The sequence below is a fragment of the Pristis pectinata genome, chromosome 25, assembly GCF_009764475.1.
Source record: "Pristis pectinata isolate sPriPec2 chromosome 25, sPriPec2.1.pri, whole genome shotgun sequence".
Taxonomy (NCBI): Eukaryota; Metazoa; Chordata; class Chondrichthyes; order Rhinopristiformes; family Pristidae; genus Pristis; species Pristis pectinata.
Window position 1 is genome coordinate 26,321,770 of NC_067429.1, and position 14,128 is coordinate 26,335,897.

The 14,128-nt window shown below is 43.4% G+C and overlaps 1 protein-coding gene across 2 annotated transcripts in view; it reads right to left on the reverse strand.

Annotated features, from left to right (window-relative positions):
* Positions 1-14,128, reverse strand: part of LOC127583081 (myosin light chain kinase, smooth muscle-like) — a 61,905-nt gene that overhangs the window by 20,893 nt on the left and 26,884 nt on the right. For both annotated transcript variants that reach the window (XM_052038823.1, XM_052038825.1), the window contains 6 exons: positions 12,702-12,740; positions 10,244-10,368; positions 7,856-8,009; positions 6,257-6,556; positions 3,136-3,232; positions 1,078-1,281 (listed from right to left, as the gene is read on the reverse strand). In XM_052038823.1, the coding sequence (XP_051894783.1) occupies positions 1,078-1,281; positions 3,136-3,232; positions 6,257-6,556; positions 7,856-8,009; positions 10,244-10,368; positions 12,702-12,740 (919 nt within the window). The remainder of the gene's footprint in view (positions 1-1,077; positions 1,282-3,135; positions 3,233-6,256; positions 6,557-7,855; positions 8,010-10,243; positions 10,369-12,701; positions 12,741-14,128) is intronic.

A 14,128-nucleotide genomic window follows, 5' to 3' on the forward strand; every position in this document is an offset into this window, starting at 1 on the left:
CAATCAACTGTTTTACTTTGTTCTGTTTTAGGGGGATTTGAATTGACAACCAGGGTACGTGTAGCATTTTCCCAGGAAGCAAAGCTCCAATATCCTGCTGTGAATGAAGTCCAGGGTGTCATACACACTATAGCCAGCCCTTCATGTTTTCCCATCATTACAGGGGATTGAGATTACAGAGGGAATGTGCTGAGGGGGACATGATAGGGAAGTTTGGGGCAGCAATTTGTTCTGATGATGATTTGGGGAACTGAGGGGGATTAAGGAGTTGACTGTGGAAGGGTTCAGAGAGAGATCAGAATGGCCATGTGGAGAAAGATGAGTTGGGAGCAATACAAACTTAAGGATGCCACCAGTGACCCTGGTGGGGACATAACCTTCAGCTTACCCAGGGCTGGACACAACCAGTAGTAAACACATGTTCTGTGCTCAAGGGCTGTGGCACTTGAATCTCATTTGCACAGCAGAATGACTTGCAAGGGATATCAATGAGGCATCCTGTTCTGATTGACATCACTGAACATGTCCAGGTGCCTCCAGGCACTTGCATGTCATAAGCAGATAGAACTGGGACTGAATGCCCAGATATGCCCAGATTTGCCCAGTGCACACATCAACTTTTGATAAAATTGACTCACGCCATGCAGGGAATCACTGCACAGCAAGGAGCACTTTTAGGCCTCAGGACTTTAACAGCAATCCGGTACAAATTCACAATTGATCAAATCTATTGAACTGTGGCAGGATCTGAGCTAAATGACCTCTTGATCTGTCGGTCCATGTGCGTCACATCCATAAAACCTATAAAAACAATGAAATAAACGCTGGAGGCTCCATTGACTATTTTGGTTCCCAGCCACTGAACCATGTTGTTAAGCTTGGATGCCTCCTAATGTCCCTGGTCAGAAGCACTAAATTCAATCTATACTCAGTCCTCAATGGAATGTATTTTAGAGGCATGCTTGACCAAGATGTATTCCAGAAATGCTTCTATTGAGATGATTACCACACCCTCATTCTTTACATATTATACCAGCCTCTCAGCAATTAGATTTTTACATACAATATCTTACTTACTATTCCATCACCATGACAATCTCTGTCTGACTCTCGAAGGCATCAAGGCACTGCACCAACTTTCGGTGGTGTAGACAGTTCATGATCTCAATCTCATCGCGAGCACTCTTCTTGTCTTTAAGACTGCGGGCTTTGTAAAACTTGCCTGCTCGGATCTTTCCACTGGATTTTTGCAACAACTTGTACACTTTACCAAACGTTCCTCTGAAAAAAAAATTTATTTGGTTAGAAAACTTACTTGGTTAGAGAGCACTTGAAAGAAATTTGAGTCAGCCTGATCTATAGTGTTTCAGTAGCTGCGCTGACCAACTAAAGTTTGGGTCAGTTCCAATGTTGTCTATTCATATGTACCCAATACAACATCAATGGTCAGGTGTTGCCTTGTGCTCTGCTAGTGCAACTTTATCCTGTTGCCTGTGGATCACTGGGCAAGCAGGCAGACAAGGCCAAATTGGTCTCTTTTGGGTTAACAGCACAGTAGTGCCGATGCACCCATTATCTTTACTACTAATGCAGGCTCTTCACGCACCTCCCCTTGGCCCTGTCAAAGAAGAAAGCATTTGTGAAGCAAGAGACAATTCCAGATGTTGGGGGAATTTAGTGGTGCTTCAAGCTGAATGTGTGATAGCACTTACACACTATGTACTTTGATAACAGAGAAAGAACGTTTCTTGTTACTAGATGTCTTTATAGAGTTATTGAAATATACAGCATGGAAACAGGCCCTTTGGCCCATCGAATTCACACCCACCATCAAACATTCATTTATACTAATCCAACGTTAATCCCATTTTTAATCTCCCCTCGTTCTCATTAACTCCCTGTCCAGACTATTCAGTAATAGATTTAATTTCTTTAATACTAGATTTCTTTATCAACAATAATAATCTTTAATAATAAAGAAACGTGCCCTCTTCACATTTCTACCATTGGGGAGGAGGTACAGGAGCCTGAAGACCCACACTCAACGTTTCAGGAACAGCTTCTTCCCCTCCACCATCAGGTTTCTGAACGGTTCATAACCCCATGAACACTACCTCGTTATTCCTTTTGTTTTTGCACTATTTATTTATTTTTGTAACATATAGTAATTTTTATGTCTTGCACTGTACTGCTGCTACAAGACAACAAATTTCACAACATATGTCAGTGATAATAAACCTGATTCTGATAACTTTTCTTATTACTGGATTTCGTTGCAATAAAATGTCGTGACCAAATAAAAAATGTTTGGTCTTCTATATCCTTCCCAAGAAGTTTTGCTGCTCATTTACAAACAGATTCACATTTCAAGCATTAGCTGTGCCTCGTGACAACATTCTCAACCACCTTCCCACCTGCTGTCCACTCACTCCCAACCACCCTGAGTCACAAGGCTTTGCAATATAATTCCATTGCAGACACTTGAAAACAGAACCCAGGCTGAACCTTCAGTGCAGTACTGAGGAAGTGCTGCACTGTTGGAAATATTAAGCTGAAATTCTGACTGCCAAGTCAGGTGGATGCAAAGATCCCAACAGTTGCAAAGAATTCCTTCTCATCCCCTAGCTAACATTTACCCCTCAACTAACATCACTTAAGCAGATAATTTAGTGATCATCTCATTGCTGTTAGGAGGTGGAAATCAGGTGTGCAAATAGACAGCTACATTTTCAGTCTCACGACAGTGGCTCCACACACAAAGATTTACGATTGCAAAGCACTTTGGCACACCTTGAGGTAGTGAAGGGTCCAACAGAAAAGCAAGTTTTTTTTCCTTCAGTAAGCCATCCAATTCATTGGTGTGTCACAGTTACCATGTCATCTCACTAACACCAACTGAACACCACAGCAAATTCATCATGGTGTAAAGTGGAAAATTAAAAACTTTGAAATATTAGTGTGTGCAGCAAACTTTAAACAAGTAAGACACATCTAAGTTGATTGTTGCTACAAGCATTTAACTTTGAAAAAATGGACATTAGGTGCATTTAATTTCGGGGAGCTCAGCGGTGCAAACTTGCTGAATCTCTGTTCCACATTAGGTAAGGCAGATAGACTGACAGCTTTGGTACTTACACTCCGAGACATTCCTGCTGTACGTACAGATCAGTTACCTTCTGAGAGGTATTAATTGTCACGTGAAACTCTGCCTCTTCCTCCTCCTCTTCTCTTTCTTCAAAAGAGAAAGAAAATTGTGTAAGCAAACAGTAAGTGGTGATGACAATTTCCAGCACCCCCATGATATACAATGCCCGCTACACCAGATATGCTGTGAATGTGCCTGTGTTCTGTCCTCTTTGTTCAGGTTTCCACACCTTCCCTTAGCCCAGTCATTATATCGACAGGTCAGGCAGCAACTGTGGAAGTAGAAACAGCCAATATTTCTGGCCTCGTGAGAACTCCACCTGAAATGTTAACCGTTTCTCTTTCCACAGATGCTGCCTGTCCTGCTGTGATTTTCCACCATATTTTGCTTTTATTTCAGACTTCCAGCATCAGCCATTTTAATTTGGTTCCATTTAGTCATTATATTGATTCTGCTTGGAATATCATGCAGACTGCCCCCTACAGACTTTGATACTACAACTGGTGCTAAGTTTGAACTTCAGTTTGTGTCCTTAGTTAAGGATAGCTCAGTTACTAATGTTCAGTTGTAAGTGAGTACCTGGGTTACGTTTAGAATATTAGGCACATTTATAATGCAACCAGTAAGAACATCCATTCAAAAATCTACTCCTCCCCAAGTTCCCAACTCCCCTGACCACCAGTAGTGATTCCTGGGAATCTTTTCCTGTATCTTCATCTCAGAGAGAAGAGGAGCAATGAAAGCTTCAAGCCCAGTGCCACTCTGCACCAACCCATCAGCACCTTCATACAGGTACCCCGTTTATATAGAGGATCATAGCACATAGAGACCACTTCTGCAGCTAGAACCTGGGACAGCTGAACTAATGACAAAATTGGGACAGGCAAACACCTTGTGACTGAAGCTTGATCACAGAGGGCTATAAAATAAAAGAGATCAATGTCAGAAAGACCAACAACATCAAAGCTTGATCCCCAATAAGATGTCACCAACAATATGTACATTTATATTGCTATAATCTTCAAGGGATCTTCAGGATGAAAATGTAAGCCTCCCACTAATATTAAGGGTAGAGTTTGCACAAAAAAATTATTAGTAGCCATTTGTAGCCTGAAGCCTACTTTCTTTGCTGTCGTTGGGAATGGTAGTGCTTAGTGCCAAACGAGGTCACCATTGCAAGTCACTACATACAGTACCCGTTCCATTTCAACAGCAGGGATAAAAAGCATGTTATTGAATGGTGAGAGAATACAGTGCTCTGATGTATAGAGGGATGTGGGTGTCTTAGTGCATGATTCACAAAGATGAGTATGCAGGTATAGCATTTAGTTAGGGAAACTAAATGAAACATCATTTATTTCCAGGGGAAAATAGTTATTCATTTGGATTAATACCGATACATAATTTTCTACGATCACTGCTTGGTTAACACAATACTACACCGCCCAAGTTAGCATCTGGAGCCACGACACCAGCCTAACTTGGAGATATAACACTGTTCTTGCACCTTCGCTGGATCAAAATCCTTGAACTCTCTCCCTAGCACCATTGTGGGGATACCCACAACTCAAGGACTGCACCAGTTTAAGAAGGCAGCTCATCACCACCTTCTCAAGGGCAACTAGGGATAGGCAATTAAATGCTGGCTCAGCCTGCAAAGCCCATATCCCTTGTATGAATATTTTTTTTTAAATGTACCATTATAATGTGGAAAATTAAACTGCATTGGCACATTAACATTCTGGTGAGATCTGCAACAGGTCTTGACTATTTAGAACAAAGTTAAATCAATGTATGAAAATCAGCCCAGTATATTTTTAGCATTCCTTGCAAACTCCCAGATGTTGGCTTGAGGCACAGGAATGGTACTAGAGCCCATGGAATAACAACTCAGATGGTCAAGACTGGGAAACTGACTAGGAGAAAATTGAAAACTTCATGTATTCGTTCTAACAAGTGTTACCTAAAGTATATTAGAACATTTATAGCTGATGATACAAAGCTAGGTAGCAGTAATGGTCATGAAGAAGATGCAGAGAAACCTTAAAGGGATAGATTCAGTATATGTGATTGGGCAAAGATATGGCAAATGGAATTTAATGCAGAAAAATGCAAGGTAATCCACTTTGGTAGAATAGGAAGGTGGGGTACTTAAAATAGTGAGAGATTGAAAGGTGTTGGCATTCAAAAGGACCTGGGTATCCTTGCACACAAAGAGCACTGAAAGTTAACACACAGATATAGCAAGCAATTCAGAATTCAAATGGCATGTTAGTCTTTATTGAGTACTTGTGTAGAGACTTCTTTCTCCAATTATATAGGGCCCAGGTGAGTTTGAATAGTGTGTACAGGTCTGATCTCCCTATCCAAGGAAATATATACTTGCAAATAGAGGGAGCACTGTGAAGGTTCACTAGGTTGATTTCTAGAATGGCAGGTTCGTCGTATGGGAAAAGATTAAGCAAACTGGGTAGGTATTCTCTCAAGTTTAGGAGAATGAAAGATGATCTCATCGAAATCTAAGGGGCTTGACAGGGGAGATGCAGGGTTCCCCTGGGTGAGGTTTCTGGACCAAGGGCCAGAATCTCAGGACAGAGGCAAAAGAAGAAACATCATCACCCAGTGGGCATTGAATCTGTCCAATTTTCTGCCAAGGGGCTCAGTTGCCTTGTATATTCAAGAACAGAAATTTATAGATTTTAGAAGTAATGGATATGGGGTTAGTGCAGGAAAGTGGTGCTGAGATAAGAGATCAGCCATGATCTTATGGAATGGTAGAGCAGGCACAAAGGGCTGAATGGCCTTCTCCTGCTTCACTCTGAAGGTCATACCTTAAAACCAGCCACCCATTCACACTTATGCCAAGGATTCATACTGCAGTTGCAGTCCTTTCATGCATTTATTATTCAATTGTTGAAGGAAGGATAATTAACAGAGAACACAAAAACAACACAGCTTACACTACCTCTCCATTCCTTATCCCATGCAATTGAAGAGTATCTGTTAATTAAGGTATTTTTTCCCATAACTACAATATCCTAAAACTAAGCAGTATTAATTTGTAATTTAATATTTTAATCCAGGCAGAAATTGCCAGGTTCAAATTCTTACCTTCAGCGGTAAACTTGATGGGTTTGGATTCTTCACCCACGTCACTAATGCCGTATGAGTTTACTGCATAAACACGGAAGCTGTACTCTCCGCCGGGTTTCAACGCGTCCACGTGATACGAGGTGCCACAGCAGGAATCGGTCAGCGTTCTCCATTGTGAATCGCCAGATTGCTTCACCTCAATGACGTAGTGCTTGATCGCACTACCACCATCGTAACATGGACCAGACCAGGACAGAGTGAGGGAACTCTTGCAGAGCTCGGAGACACAAGGCCTACCCACTGGAGGCTCTGGCCTATCTGAGATAAATTGGAAGCTGGGTTTTAATCTACTTGGCAATCATTCCATTTTCATTTATCTACCATGTGATCCAGATACACGAATTCCAACTAAACTCCAGTAATACAGGATACTTCTTACCAAAATGAGGTGAAATTCCCAGGTAAGCTATTGCTTACACATTGAAACAACAGGTTAGAAATTAGATGGAGAGAGATACAAGAGTCTGCAGATGCTGGAATCTGGAGCAACACACAAAGTGCTGGAGGAACTCAGCGGGTCAGGCAGACCCTATGGAGGGAAATGGAGAGTCGACTTTTCCGGTTGAGACCCTTCATCTGGACCCCTCCACTGTCCATTTCCCTCCATAGATACTGCCTGACCTGTTGAGTTCCTCCAGCACTTTGTGTGTTGTGCCAGAAATTAGATCGAGTATTGCTGTCTAATTCAGCAACAAATGATTGTAAAATAACTTGCCATGAGATGGAACAGGTTTACATGGATCCCTCCGGACACTCAATCCACTACTTCCCAACCCAACCTGCACACTTGATGTGATTTCCATCAAATTATAGGAAATGACATCAACATTTCTCTTGGAGCATGTAGACAAAATTGCAAGTTCCCCAATAACAACAATCACCAAGCATTCCCAGGACAATTAGGTCTTCATAGCACAGTGCCAACAGACCCTATTAAGACAACTCACTTGCTTAACTTCAGGAACCCCCCGGCTCACACAGTCCCAAGACCCACCTCATCCACCAATCTCTCCCCATCCCACCACCCCTCCAACTAAGGCCAAGGCCTCAACCCCCTCTAAACTCAGACCTCCTCATGATTCTCTGACCTCTTGAAGCCCCGACCACTCCTGCAACTCCAAGGTGCCCCCTCCCTCAATGAACATCCAATTTCCAAAGTCATCCAGCAGCCCTCACCCCAGCTATACAAGATGCCTACCAGCTCCCAGTGCCATCTGGGCTACAGCTGCCAATCCTAACCCATCTACCACCCACTACCTCCAGGCCTGAAAACAAATTTCCCTTTTCAAAGGTACGCAACACCAATCAATTGTGCCTGAGCGGGGTCTTAGGTTCTACTTGTGTTTGTGGTAATATGTTGGTGCTACAAGCATCAACAGCACTCCTTCGAGTACACAATTTCGCACTGACATGTCTCACATTCTTGGGCAATGACAAGCGGCAGAGCTTCGAGGTATGTGGCTATCCAAGAGAATCAAATTATTTGCAGTATGTCCTGTTAAGGATCTCCTGCTGAATACTTTAAACTCCCAAGCAGCGGATTTGGTATCCACCTACCTACGACAGCCAAATGGATCTGATGGTGCACATTCCCGTTCCGGTCTTTCACCACGAGTGTGTAAAGGCCAGCGTCACCCACCTCCACGGCTCTTATCACTAGTTTGGTCCCAGTTTCTGTTGTGTCCACAGAGATTCGAGAACTATTCACAATCTAAAGTAAATGGATGAGGAGAAAGGATGGTGAAACTCCAAATTTAAGACCAGGTTGATGTCATACCACTGGACAAAACATTCCAACATTATACATGAATGTTTATTAGAAAAGCAAGTAAAAATGCAGAATAATGGTATATTAAACAGAATTGAGCATTTCTGTTTGAAAGCAGGTTAAAAATTCCACGGGCTGATTGCACTGCACCCAGAGCTCAGAATCAATGCCTGGATCCCAGCAATACCAGAGTAGCTGATCTCACTGGTCTGTCATACTCCAGAGCAGTCAGGTCTTCATAGCAACAAGGCCATGATGGAGAAATGCAGAGGCCCTGCCCAACAACACAAGGCAAAATGGATGGTTGAACTTCAACTTCTGTCAAAGCTGTGAGGCATTTTAACAGTTGTTAAACGCCAAACGTTCAGAGCCAGCTACTAAAATTAAAGCCAGTTATTAAACAAAAAGAATTCTGTAAAATAAAATGTTAATGAAAATCACATAAAATCACTTAAAGATGATTAGAAACCATTAAACAAGGAAATAAATTTAGAAGATTACTTTCCCTCCATCGATTTCCTAATCAGCAGACCAAGAACCCCTGCTGAATTTAGTCAACAGCATGGAAACAGACCCTTCAGCCCAATCTCCATGCTATCCACCAAGCACTCATCCATGCTAATCACACTTTATTCTCCCCACATTCCCATCAATTCCCCACAGATTCTACCACTCACCTACACACTAGGGGCAATTTACAGTGCCTAATTAACCCACCAAAGTGCACATCTTTTGGGATGTGGGAGGAAACCAGAGCACCTGAAGGAAACCCAATGCGGTCACAGGGAGAACGTCAAACTCAACATAGACATCGCCCGAAGTCAGGATTGAACCAGGGTCACTGGAGCTGTAAGGCAGCAGCTCGACCAGCTGTGCCACTGTGCTGCTCCACAGGATGAAATGTCGGAGAATCCCCTGCAAAACCATGCTCCACTTTTGGAATCTATGTAAAATCCAGCAAGTGTACCGTGATAGATCTAATCCAATGAGTCTTGGACATCTGTTGACCAGCAGCACCCGTGCAACTCCCGTGCAACTCCCAGACTTAGTCAAGTTTTAGCCGAGCTGCAGTTCCATTTTGCTGGTGTAAATCAGATGGGGGTCTCCAGTGACAACATCCTGTCTTATCTCTTTCACATATCCCTATGGCTCACTTCATAACAAGCCACCATCATCGCCCGCTATCAAGCAGAAGGATGCACAGGATATGCCAGGAAATAATGGCTAGATGGCATGAAGCTTTGCTTTTAGATGTCAAGGCCAGAGAAGAAAGGAACAGAAAACAGCCGATGCAAAGAGCTGCAATATTAAGTCCTTGAAAAAATAATTAGCAGGTGTTGCAACGAGTCTTCACCTCAATACAGGTTTGCAGGTACACAAGGTGAAACAGTGTGACTGAGGACATGCAATTTGGTGTCAACGACGGGAGCAGAACCAAAGATTGAGTCAAACAGGGTCGGGCAGCCAGAGTGTGTGATGGAGGGTGAGAGGTTTCAGTGCAATGGGAGGGGAGGGGAGGGTGAGAGGTTTCAGTGCAATGGGAGGGGAGGGGAGGGTGAGAGGTTTCAGTGCAATGGGAGGGGAGGGGAGGGGAGGGTGAGAGGTTTCAGTGCAATGGGAGGGGAGGGGAGGGGAGGGTGAGAGGTTTCAGTGCAATGGGAGGGGAGGGGAGGGGGAGGGGGAGGGGGAGGGGGAGGGGAGGGGGAGGGGGAGGGGGAGGGGGAGGGGGAGGGGGAGGGGAGGGGGAGGGGGAGGGGGAGGGGGAGGGGGAGGGGGAGGGGGAGGGGGAGGGGAAGGGGGAGGGGAAGGGGAGGGGAAGGGAAGGGGAAGGGGAGAGGAGGTCAGCAGAGTGAAATGGGGGATGATTAAAAATGTTGCAAATTAAATTGAAAAACAAAATTTTACTTGCAATGGTTTACAATTGTCTGGAATCTCCCCAGACTGGGATCAATAATCTAGTTTTAGTCAGATGTGTGTAAAGAGACGCTGAAGGAGAAAGTTTTTACATAGATGAAGTGATTGGGGTAGACTCCACTTTAAAGTAAATCAGATGTGGTTTATGGTACACAAAACAAACCCAGCTCAGAGCACCTGTACAGCCTCTCCTGCATTTGCTAACAGAATCGTGAGACAACACACTAACACACGGTGCCCCTCCATGACTTCTCTCTGCTCACCTGGGTTTTTTCCTTCAGCCATGTTGCAGCAATGGGTGGGGTTCCTACAATCCCAACGTGCAGCTCTGCTTGCTGCCCAGCCTTCACCTCCTCATGCGTCTGGGGCTCCAATAATCGAGGTGGCTCTAACGACAAGATAAATGAAGGTCAAACTCCAAACTTAACCATGACGAACACTTAACCATTTCAAGGAAATCAGCATTTTCTTTTAATTATGAGACACTTAATAACATTGGGCAATGCAACTGTAAACATGCCATCTCTTAAAAGTTACTTATAGAGAATAGAATTGTGGTCTCAACTCCCCTGTTGTCCATATCTTTATTCACCTCAGCCTTGAATATAACCAATGATTCAGACCACACAGCTCTGGGGTAAAGACTTCCAAAAAATCCTCCTCCTGTGTCTTAAACAGGCAACTTCTTATTCTGAAGCTACACTTCCCAGTTCTAGCTCCCTCCAATGAAAGAAAACATCCCTTCAGCATCCACCTGGTCAAGGTCCCTCAGAATCTTACCTGTTTTAATAAGGTCACCTCTCCTATCAAACTCTCAACGACTGTAGGCCCAATCTGCTCACAAGACAACCAACAGCTTCATCCCAAGAATTAAGTTAATGAATCTTCACTGAACTGCATCAAATGCAAACTTATTCTTTCTCAAATAAGAGGATTGCTAAATCATTGAGTCATACAGTATGGAAACAAGCACTTTGGCCTACTGAGTCTGCACCAACCACCAACACCCACCCACATTAACTTGACACTAATTCTTTTCCTTTTTTATTCTCTCTGCATTCTCATCAACTGCCTCTAGATTCTACCACTCACCGGCACACTAGGGGCAATTTATAGTGACCAATTAACCTACCAACCTTCATGTCTGGGATGCATGAAGAAACAGGGTGACATAATTTTAAGGTAGTTGGAGGAAGATATAAGGGGGATCTCAGGGGTATGTTTTTTTTACAGAGAGTGGTGGGTGCGTGGAACGCACTACCTGCAGAGGTTGTGGGGGCAGATATGTTAGGAACATTTAAGAGACTCTTAGATAGACACATGATTGATAGAGAAATGGGGAGCTATGTGGGAGGGAAGGGTTAGATAGATCTGTAAGATCAGCAGGATAAAATGTCGGCACAATATTGTGGGCCAAAGGGCCTGTACTGTGCTGTAGTGTTCTATGTTCTATGTTCTAAACCAGACCACTTGGGGGAAACCCACACATTCACAGGGAGAACGTGCAAACTTCACATAGACAGCACCCGAGGTCAGGATTGAACCCCTGTCACTGAGCTGTGAGACAACAGCTCTACCAGTTGTGCCACCATGCTGCCCCTGTGGTAAAACTACCAGAAATTCATACATTCTGTTAGGGTGGCATGCTGGAGCAACAATTAGTGCTGCCGTCTCACCATTCCAGGGGCCCAGGTCCAACCTTGATCTCCGGTGCTGTTTGCGTGGAGTTTGCACGTTCTCCCTGTGGCTCCCCTGGATGCTCCCATTTCTTGCCACATCCTACAGACATGCTGATAAGTTAAATGGCTACTGTAAATTACCTCTGTGAGGGCAATTTGCAAAAGAATCAAAGGGGAGTTGGTGGGCATGTGAGAAAGAATAAGTTGCAGGGTGCAGGTAAATAAGATTGATGGGATTGCTCTGCTGGGAGCTACCTGATGGGCCAAATGGTCTCTTCCTATGTCATAGTAAGTGAGATCCAAAGAGTGAAGGAAATGGAAAAATTTGAGATAGTTCTGGCATTGTTAGGTTAGGTATTTTATTGGAAGGACTAGGTGGTTCAAAAGACCCATGAAGACCATTCTATCAAACAAAATCTGGAGTTAAGTTTGTAAACAAAAACCTGAAACTTAAAATTAAACTTAAAACGAAAGTAAATTAAAAAAAACACTTTAAACCCAGCACATTGGTTATAGAAACTGCATAATAGATATATTTTGTCTGCACGGTTAAGTTGTAGATTATAATTGTAGATAATTTCAAACTAGATATTGAGATATAAGAATAAACTTGCAGCTCTAAGGAGACAAGGGCAGTAGAACGTGGATCGGTTCCGTGCAGGAATGCAGCTGGAAGTGTCCATCCCCCACTGCTAATCGAGCTTGATCCAATGGAAATTGGGAAAGTCTGAGTGCTGATGATTGGCAACATTAACCAGATTGCATCACTTAATTTAAAAACATTTCCTCATGTTCTAGTGAGAGATTGAGAAACCAATAATAAACAAAAATCAAACATGCAAGAGAAACAGTGCATGGGTGTTTTGGGTAACGTTAGACGTTGGGCTCCTGCACTCTACCTACAGGTTCAGGATCAGGCTGAGCCAACTGTGGAGCTCCCTGCAGGCCAGCCATTCAGCCCTTCTGGGCTAGCAGCACAGCTAGACCTCCAACAACAAACACATCTACCATCTCTCATTGGGGTGTAAACAAGAAAGATCACCTGATTTTGAAGACAGCTTCTTCCTCGAAGGGGATAAATCTGTCAAAAGAAAATAAGGCATTGAAGAGGTGAATGAAAGAACCATGGGGATAAATGAGTGTGAAGAAATGTGAATGCAACCCTCAGGTATTCACACTCTGTGTAGGTAAATCATTCTGTGCAAACCTACAGAGATAACTGTGGTTCTCCTCAATTAGGAAATCTGATGACCACTTGAATACATTTTTGAAAAATTACTGGAGTTATATCTTTCAAACGCTGAAGAAGCTCCCTCTCATTTCCTCTAGAGGTTGAACTATTCAGTGTGTTCTCTTCTTCCCTTATAAGTGCAGCTTTTGAAGCTTGCCTGCAGTGTTTTGTGGGTTTGCATGATTCCCCTGTGCCTGGGTCCACACTGCCCAATTGCAGAGCACTAGCACCAGAACACATTATTGATTTGGATATATAGGTCAGCATTCTCCATGGTTGGTTAATTTCTGCTCCAAAATCATCAAACATGGTCAGTATGAGGTCCCTGGTCTTTAAACCCACCCCCCACTATCGTCTCATCTGCTATGCTTCAGTCTGCTTGCAAATTTTAGTGGCTTATCTGTTCTTTGGCTGTTCCATGCAAATCAATTGCTCATCTGTCCTTTTTAAGTATGCTTTGTGAATCCGAAAACACTCATTATTTCTGAATCCAGACATGATATTTAAAGGAGTTGCAGGAAGAGCAATAGAATAAATGCTATTGTAATTTGCTTTAGCGGCATTGTCTGGTCAAGATACTGGAGAATCCAATTCTTCCTCGAGTGATGGTTTCAGATTTTTTTTACACCCATTATCCTTACTGAGGAAAGGATCTTCCTTTCACATCACCATTAGTGCATCATGCACTCAGAACATACAAAACTGGGGAAATACAGTCATGGGAACAAGGTCGGAAGATGTTTCCAGCAGCTAGATCTCCTCAGATGGATCTCATATATAGAGGTCCACTCAAAGTCATTAACACCAACTCCTCCAGAGCTCAGTTGGAAAAAAACGACCTCATCTGTACTGATGGACTCAGATGATGTCAGGAAGAGTGTCACATGAAGGGAAATGATAATGGCTGGATTTTGCTGGCAGTCAGTAATTGTCATCTGGGTCATCCCTGGCACGAGTGTACCTCACTGGGATGCAGAGGACCTGGGGAGTCCAGGATTGAGGCCGAGTGGTGGCAGGACTTTGGGCAAGGCAATGGACAGCTCTACCCTGGAAACCTCGAGAAGCAGGAAAGCCACGATCCTCTGCTTTGTTTTACGACAGTCCTGCTGAGCAGATAGCAGTTTCGCTATGTTAAAGCTACTACATAACTGCAAGTTGTCATGCTACAAAATGCTAGGAAGTCTACCCAAACTTCTGCCTTGTCTAAGAGGTGACAGAAGATGTGTCAGAACAACACA